At 47.4% G+C, this 9,425-nt stretch overlaps 1 protein-coding gene across 1 annotated transcript; it reads left to right on the top strand.

The window, feature by feature from the left end:
- Positions 1-4,560: 4,560 nt before the first annotated feature.
- Positions 4,561-7,364, top strand: LOC100841374 (cyclin-dependent kinase inhibitor 5). Its single transcript, XM_003558809.4, has 3 exons — positions 4,561-5,222; positions 6,610-6,813; positions 6,925-7,364. The coding sequence occupies exons 1-3, from the start codon at positions 4,864-4,866 to the stop codon at positions 6,992-6,994; spliced, it is 633 nt and encodes a 210-aa protein (XP_003558857.1). The 5' UTR covers positions 4,561-4,863; the 3' UTR covers positions 6,995-7,364.
- Positions 7,365-9,425: the final 2,061 nt, after the last annotated feature.

The following is a 9,425-nucleotide window of genomic DNA, read 5'->3' as shown; positions in this document are numbered from 1 at the left end:
GTTGTTGCAACTTAACCCATTGGATGGGTGCAGAAACCGAGGAAAAAGGGGGAAGGATCGTCCCAGACACGCGCCGGTCCGGTCAGCGTACGTTACTGTTACAAAGTTTTTTACAGTACATTTTGAAAGAAACACCGACCCAAACAGTTGCCTTGAGCGATAAATGGCAGGCAGGCTAGGCTAGAGCGTGACTCCTCGCAGGAGCACGCTGAAAATGGAAAAAAGAAAGAGAAGCGAAAGAAACAACGTGATGGGATCACGAGACAAAGGTATAGTATAGCCCGTATAGGCCCGGTTGGGGTCATTGGATACCTGCCCTGAAGCTGACAGGGGCGAGGCCACCCCGAGATGCTCGCCTCACAGTAACCTGTGACGAGTGACAACGTCTCGTGTGCGTAGGGAACCGTGGCGATAATTTGCCCGGCGACTCTACGGCGAAGAGATTCGGCCGCTGCGCCGCGTGTCGTCCCACGCAGGCAATGCCCAATTCTACTCTCTGTACCCTAATTTACCCGCGCCCTGATTGTGAATTTGTGATCCCCATGAGTATACTGCATTTTTACAGCGCTGGGGGTGGCAGCCAATGTGTAGATTCCTCTTGGCTTGAGTGCTCCCTCCCATTAGACGCAATCACCTCAAAATGGCCTGATCGATCGACCACAGTCCGCGCCAAGCATGCATCAGCTATAGCATCAAACGCTATAATCAAAGGAGCTGCAGTGCTTGGTACCTTACTGATCGATACCTGCTGGTGCTTTCCTCTCTCTTTTTCCCCAGACGCGAATTTTCCATCATTTAGTACGTACCAGTAGTGCTAGCATCCTCCCTCCGTCTTAATATTAAAGACATTCAAATTTAACCGAATATGAATGTATTTATGCTAAAAACATCCATATACATATGTACTTAACGCGAGACGTGGGACGTGCGACGGAGTGAGTACCATTTTGGATGGTAACACGAATGATTTGAGAAAACTGCAGGGTGCTCTGTGCTGTGCACGTGGGAACGCGCGCGGTTGATCCCGGGATTCCCTGCAAGGTGGTACCTCCGTACGTCCATGCTTCTTTAGTATAGTAGTAGTACTCCGTAAAAATTAAGCTCTTTCCGTACCTGACAAATGCAGATTATACAAAGTGTTTGCTGGTGGCACTTGTATTGTTTGACCCGCCAGAGATTACCCACCGCACGGTTACCTAGGGGTAGTTCCGTTGCTTCATACGACCAGACGTCTATGTATGTGTAGACTCCATGGAGTTAGTACATACTGTAGTTGCATACCCACGAAGGTTAAAATCAGGCTAAATATGAGTGTTTTGGCCCTCGGCTCAACTTACTGTGGTGCTACTTATGCATTCATCCATGCACGACTTGGCGAAAAGTTCCGATACCTAGAGGCAACTATTTTTGACAGGAGAAGTTATAACTCGAGTGCCGTATCTAGCTTCCCCATTCATAATCCCTGCTTAATGACAAGCCCCTGTGTTCGGGTACGTACTGACAGAGCCGTATGCTGACACGGTCGAGACCGTATGGATTGCCCTGCATCATACTGGAGTAATTTATTAAACGTGCATGTCCTTAATGAGCGTGGCGACGTTTAAGTACGGAAAAAAAAATACGGAGTGCATGTACTGCGTGCAAATAAAGATCAGAGAGAGAGAGATCTAGAGAGAGAGAGAGATGGCGCCAGTGGCCTGCAATCCCATGCATGCATTTGAATTTGGAGTTTTGTTTGCAGGTGCGCGGTACGAGTTCCAGTATTTGCCGGCAGGACACGGCGACGTTAAAGCAGGACTGGGTTCTTCACTTCTTTGGACATGTATTAACCTTTGTTCAGAAGTCACCGACTTTTCCCGCCGGCCGTGGGCTGCAGCCTTTTCTTTTTCTGTTGAGAATGAAATGCATGAATGCTGATGTGCGAAGAAATGTTATCGGCGAGTTCTTTCTTTTTGTGGGGTTCAAATTAAGTAATTAACCTACTTCTTCCGTCCGCATGTTAAACTTTGATCAATATTTTTGAAAAACGTATCAACATTTATGATCCTAAGTAAGTGTCAATAGATCCGTTTTAAAATGTAGTTTCATAATATACCGATTTGATGTCATATATGTTGATACTCTTTTTAACAATGTTGGTCAAACCTAAAAAGTTTGAATTAAGATAAAGTTATAAGTACACTTATTTGTGGACGGAGTGAGTAGAAGAAAAAGAAATGTACCCCTCAGTGCACACACGATTATAAAAGTGTCATGTAGTAGAAGATAAGCACTGTCAAAATCCCAAGGAAAAAACAGTTCGCTGTTGAAATTGTCATGAGGTTACTCACTTTGAAGCAAGTTAGTGCCTCTTGAAGCGCAGAAAAAATAGAGCATAAACATATGAATTAGAAGTTTTCTTTTGATAGCACCATTTGTCTGTTTCACTCAAAAGAATTATACTCCCTCCGTCTTGTATTAAGGGACTCAAATTTATCTAAATATGGATGTATCTATATACAAAAATACGTCTGGATACATGTAATATTTCGGCACTTAATATGGGACGGAGGGAGTTCAACACATAATTTTTTCTTCTAATTTTAGTTTCGAAGGAAAGATAAAGGAACAATCCACTTGGACCTCTCTTTTCAATTTATTCATGAAAAACAACAACGAGACAATAGTATCCAGTGACATAATGACATTAGAATTTTTTACTTCCTTTAAAAAAGAATCTTTTACTTCCGCTTCTTGTTTTTTTTTTCGGGTAAAAAGAAGATATATTAAGACTCAAAATAGTTAAAATCTTAGAGAACCGCAGCCATCACAAAGGATGGACCAGAACCGGCCAAACAACCGTGCGTTGCTCAGTGCCAGCAAAATTAGGTACTAGGATATGACTAGCATGATTCTGCCATCTACCCCCCTTCAGAAACGGAACACATATGTCCTGACTCCTGTGACAGCAAAGCTCTAGGTTGACTGTAATTGACCATGCAAGCATATTAGGATCCTTATTTTTGCTTCTGTTCTCGCGAATCAAACACCTCTGGATAAAATTCACACATTTTTTCCAAACTTTTGTTTTGTACATGCATTTCTTTTCTATCGTGTATTTTTTTTTAGTGTTCCGTTTTTCAAACCACACTAAGCAAAGATGCATAGCACTGGCCAACGAATAGGGTGGGCGCGACGGAGAGAAACCCAGGCCGCCAGGCGACGTCACTGCTGGTACACCTCCTCTGCCTAGCTAGCTCTGTGCTGCGGCCTGCTAGTGCTCCCCCAATTGGAACGAACGAGCTGCGACGAGCTTGGCCTGCAGCGCTGCAGCAGGAGTTAATTGGGAGGCTGGAAGATATCAATCGAGCGCAGCCAGCGCGCGAGCAGGAGTGCAGGACGAGCTAGGCACGTAGCTGCCCGGGTGTCGTATCGACCGGGAATCCGGTGCACCGATCAATGCTGAATTGCTGATGGTGCGAAAGGCGCAATTGTAGCAATTTGTACGGCCGGTCGTTTCAGAACACTGTTCGTTCGCCTGTCAACTAACCGGCGCGTCACGTTGCACCGGCTTACCATGCGTTGAATTTAGGGTGCCCCGTGCCCCGATTGGCCAACTGACTCCACGGAACGATAATACTCACGGCACGGCCTCTGTTGACAAGACAAGTAACCTTTAGCTTAGTTTCTACTGACTGCTTAATTATTTGCGGTCCTTCGTGTGGTTTTGGACTCTGTCGACCACTCACGCGCTCGTAGACTCGTAGCATGATTAGTGCTTTTCTCCCAGCCCCAAAACCCAAGCGGCCAGGTGCAGTGGAATCGACCGTAACCAGATTGTTGAGACTCGTCCAACATTTAGCCGACGGACAGAGAAAACAACGTCAACGGGAGATCAAATAGCTTTCCTATTGAAAGAGGTGTCATGGAGGCAGAGTATTGATGGCCCGTCAAGTTGTAGCAAAGCCCAACCATGGACGAACGAGCTCCAAGCGGCAATAAAAGCATACAGCCGGTCGAAAGCGTGCTGGGGTGAACCATGGACTTGGGACGTGTTGAACAAGGAACCTGAGACATGCGCAAAAGTTGGCTTTTAATCGATTCTTTATTTTAAATTTGTTAGTGTAGAGGAAAAAGAATACTAGAATCTAACATTTTTTGGCCAATGCTAACAGATTTAGCGTCAAATGACATGATCCGAAATGCAGCAAGCCCAAACACAAAAATTAGCTCTCTGCACATTACAGTGCTATTCTACTAAGCTGTCCATGAACACTAAACGGCATGCACCGAATGAATCAGAAAATATGCCTGGTCCATGAACACCACTAATAAAACGCCCAATAAATACATTCCTCCTGGTCCATGAGCACTAAAACCCCCCCATAAATCCACCCCTCCTTCCATTTCTGGCCGACGAAATACCTCTGCTTTCCTCATTGCCTCGGTTTACTTAGCAGACGAGAGGACCACAATCCCCCTCCCTATGCCATGTGGACCACAGACCCCTCCCTATGCCATGTGGCCCCATCCTCGGGAAAGCCCCCCAAGCCAAAACCCCACGCGGCGGCTTCACCAGCTCTCCCAAAAGAGAATCCCCAATCTTCCCACCTCTCTGACTCTCTCTCTCTTACCTCAGCCGCCCGCCGGCCGCGGTAAATAGAGCAGCATCGCTCGCCCGAGCGCGCCCAAAGCCCGCCAAACCCCCGCCCCAGCCGCGCTTTTCCCGCTCCCGCACCATCGCCAGGCTCCCTTCTCCCGCTTCGCCCCCTTCTTTGTTCCCCCCACTGTTCCTGGGATTCCCCTGCGCCGCCGCCGCCGCGAGAGAGACCCACCCACCAACAACCCGGCGGAGCAGAGGAGGCAGCCGAGGCGCGGGGGCCTATGGGGAAGTACATGCGGAAGGGGAAGGTGTCGGGGGAGGTGGCCGTGATGGAGGTCTCCGGCGCGCTGCTCGGGGTCCGCACGCGCTCCCGCACGCTCGCGCTGCAGCGGACGGACGGCGGCAAGGGGGAGGAGGAGCCGGCGGGGACGGGGGACTACCTCGAGCTCAGGAGCAGGAGGCTCGTGAAGCCGCCGCCGCCGCCTACCAAGGACAAGGAGGCGTCCGCCGCGAGATGGGCCGCCGCCGCCGCCGCCGCCAGGCGGAAGGAAGCGACGGCCGCCGAGGGGTTCGAGGCCGCCGCCGACCTCGAAGCGTCCTTTGGGGACAACGTTCTGGATTGGGACGCCGCCGTGGAGAGGTACCAACAAGATTTCCTCCTCTTTCCGTTATTCTCCGGTTCAATTTATTCCTTCGCGCTTGGGAATTGGGGTTTTAGGGTTTGTCTTCAGCTTGCGCCGTTCGTATTGTTTCGTTCGACTCCATTGACCCCGCCGCTGCACGGTCTTGAAAGAGCGCTTGGAAGCTTCAAAATTCACTTTTAGGCCACTGGTAACTGGTTACGTGGTGTTTTCCTTTTCCCCCAAGGATTCAAGTGCTGGAATAAGCGCTCCTTCTGCTTATTTCTTGAGCTCGGGGTACAACTCTGCAGCAGTGGTCTCATACTTGCAAGAATCACCTTCGTTGATCTTTTTAGCCTAAATCCTCAGAAGGTTTAACAGTTGGTTTGGGAGTTTGAACTCGAGCGCCAAAAGGAATTCATGAATCGCTCGTGTGCCTGGGGAAAAAAAATCCTCAGCTTTTGCTGTTGTTTGGAAAAGAGTTGGTAATCTGCAACGAAGCTCACTTCAAATGCGTCCATAGCTGCGTTCAGGCCCCAATTAAAGTGGAGCTGCACTTGATGACTACCGTCTAAATCAGTGGAGCCTCCTCTAGTGGCCGTGGCCTCGTCCTTTTCCCATAGTGGGAGCTAAAAGTTGCGCCCTTTCCCCCTCTCCCCCATAGCCGCACTCTGTTTTCTGCATTGGCCTTGCGTTATCTCGTTGCTGATGGTGCCATGGTGGGGTTGGCACTTGGCAGGGACCTCCAATCTTTTTCTCTAGCAATCAAAGGCTCATCTCCTGCTCTTTCGCAAGAAATTGCAATCCTCCCCCACACATTCCCAAAAGCGCCATTCCTGTCGCACTCAAGATCCAATTTCTTGCGCTCGCGGTTGCTCGCTTGCCAGTTGCCACCGGCGAGCCTCTCATGATTAGTCTTCCGTGCCAGAGTGTCACCACTCGGCACCCTGGAATATGCTTCCTGGCGTGTGCTCAATGGACCGGATTACCTTTCTTTTAATGTTGAAGTGAAAGGGAGGTCCCTCCATTTCTACGCCTGGTGCATGAGCACATCAACAACTAAGACTGCTTCAGGAGTGGGGTACCGAGCATATGCATGTTGAACGCCCAATTTATCTTGCTTGTGTCTGTTAGGCCAAGTTGTTGTTTGTCATTGTTCAGTGTGGCAGCACCAATAATCAAGTACCCTCATTGTGGGGGCACTTGTTAGGGAATGGACAAAACCATGCTAAGAACTGAGCTGTTATGCTCAGTCACTTGTATTTTATTGCATATCAGTTTTGTTTTTTTGACCGGGCTTTGCCATATCAGTTCACCAGACACCAATGCAAGATTTCTTATGCACATTTCTACCTCTTAACTTTCCTTGTGTTGGCGGTTGTTCATATTCTGCTGTGCTGCTTGCAGGAGTACCAGGGAGACAACGCCTTGCAGTCTGATTAAGAGCTCGGATACGATAAGCACCCCTGGCTCCGCAACAAGAACTAGCCATCCAATGAGTTCCCGTCGCAGGATGGAGTCCCCGGTTTGTCGTTACATTCCAAGTTCTCTCGAGATGGACGAGTTCTTTGCAGCCGCCGAGCAACAGCAGCATCAGATTTTCAGGGACAAGTACGTGCTCGCATCCTTCTCCTCGCCACTCAAGCATGCTGCTTGTGCTAATTACAGCATATATTTATGGTTTCCATTATCTTACACTTCGATTGTTCTGTTTCTAATCAGGTATAACTTCTGTCCTGCGAATGACTGCCCACTTTCAGGACGGTACGAATGGGCTAGGCTAGACTGCTAGCTCCTCCAAGCATCCCAGGAGCTCCATTGATCTTAGTGCACCAAATGACTAGCATCATGTGGGAGGCGCAATGCAAATGCAATAGCGTTAGGTTTCTTTCTCTGTTGTAAAAAAATTAGAGTTAGCCATTAGCGGCCCAGTGATCTACTTGTGTAACCAGCAGGAGTGGCGCCTGCCCTGAGTTACACACCCTGATGATGATCCCTGCCAACCTTACTGTAACAGTTAACATCTCATTCCGTAGCAGCTTAATTATCTGGGTAGGCTTAGCAGCTTAACTATCTGCAGCCATCTCTGTAGGCTCAACAGCTTAATTATCTGTTCCAGTTCTTGATTCGGTCATCAATGAATTAGTGCTAGATTTCATCTCTGCGTCGTGTTGCATTGCATTGAGATTGAGGTGGTGTGATTTTGTTTCCATGGGGAAACTTGTCTTGTCTCTCAGTAGCTCATGAGGCCACTACCAATCTACCATGCTCGCTGCTTTCTAATCGCAAGTTGATGCAGAGCCCGTCGTGTGATGAGACTCTTGAGGTTACTGTTTGTGCACTTGTGTGCTCCTTTCCTTTCCATCGTGCTGATTGGATGACGCTGGTCATGCTGGTCTCAATCCCTTGGACTGTGTGGTGACTAGGTGATGCTGCTGCTCATCATGGTCTTGCGGAATCCTTTTTGGAATACAGCAGACACGTTGCCGGGGGCGATTCTTGCATTTTAATCTCCCGAAAAGCTGTCATATCGCTACCCTTGGAAAGCACTCGTAATTGAAAAATCAAAAGAAGCGCGAACTGACCGAGAGAGAGAGAGAGGGGAGCATTCCATGAGTCTCGAGAAAATCTATTTTCAAACCTGATCTCCTAGAGCAACTCTGAGATGAGGTTGATTTTTTAATAATTCCTAGAATCTAGACCTTGACTTGCTAGTTTTGATCAATTCTAAACTTAAAACTCTTTAGCGTGCCAGAATAAGTATGGTTCTGCCAACCCAGCCACCCAGATTTCAAGTACAGCCCTAGCCCACTGTTTGCCAAGTCGTTTTACTTTCATCTACGGCCATGTACTCGCATCGTGGAATTCTCCTTTAATATATGATACACCTGTTTGGGTGTATTTTAGAAAGAAAAAAAGTACCCCTTCTGTCTTGAAATAAGTATTGTGTACTGACTTGCCATGGATGTTCATATTTAACACGTGCTATTCTTTCAATGGTAGATAACTTACCCTTCATCAATCTCTCAATATCAGCCGGCCGGCTCAGTCTTTCAAAGATGCTCTGCTCATAGTGATAGGGTGTTTGTGTAAATACGAATGACTGTACGCATGTGTTTGTGAGCGTCCGAGTTTTTATCGTGTTTCTCAGAAAAAAGATGATTCTAGCTGGGAATTTATCGTTACTCTCATGGACAATTTGGGTCCACATGTCATATCCATATTCATGCCCAATCTTTCTTTCTATTATTTCTTTCCTTTGTTATCTCAACCGAAACTAAGGGAAAATTGTGCAGGCTTTGATGTATGGGGTCATCGTTACCATCTTTGGATCGTCATCACGTTACTAATCTAGAAGCACAAAAATTATGAGCGGGATATCACAGTAGCAATTGAAGCCGCCACCTACGGTTGCCACGCGGTCACACCGTGGCATGGGGGTCAAGCAACACCTCATCACCTCGTGTGCCAAGCCCAATAGGTACCGCACACACTTCCCACTTCATGGGGCCTCGCATGTTGTTCCAACAGTAATTATTGTGCAGTCAGAAGGTCTTGCGGTGGCCAGCATTCGCGCTATCCGTGGCTTCATGCGAGCGCTAGGAGCTGAGTAGCAAGCTCCTTAGAGTTAAACATAATGTTGACACCATAGATGAGGTGCGTGTGGGATGCATCAATGCTTACAAAGGAGACGACGTTGATGTCGACATAGGAGAGGGAAGCAGCCCATGTCAACCCAGACGTCCGTATGCATGCTAACATCACAACCGGCAACGATGTCCATTGCATATGCAAATTGATGCTCCTGACTCCCAAGTAAGTTGACCGTGATAATTTTGCATGTATTCATCAAACGATTCCGATTGAGGAAGCGTTATTACCAGCAACTGTTGAGATAGAGATTGAGATTAGAAAACTCAGAAAGAAAAAGAAACGATAGAAAATGAGATTGAGAAGGAAGATGGATATGACGGGTCCGGAATGTAAATTAATCTTGATGAGTATCGTGTCTTCCTGGTGTGAAACTACTCTCTCCGATACTAAATTCTTGTTCTGATTTAAGATTGGAGGTGCTATCTTTTAATTCAGAATTGACATAGATTAAAAAATCAGGTTCTGATTTCAGATATTTAAAAGTTATTGTTGATTATTTCAGGCTTTCTAAAAAAAGTCTTTTCTGCGATTGTAAACAGGGGGGGAGGACCACGCGTCCATAGCCCCCA

This window comes from Brachypodium distachyon, chromosome 1 (assembly GCF_000005505.3).
Source record: "Brachypodium distachyon strain Bd21 chromosome 1, Brachypodium_distachyon_v3.0, whole genome shotgun sequence".
NCBI lineage: Eukaryota > Viridiplantae > Streptophyta > Magnoliopsida > Poales > Poaceae > Brachypodium > Brachypodium distachyon.
This window is presented reverse-complemented; position numbering and strand designations above follow the sequence as displayed.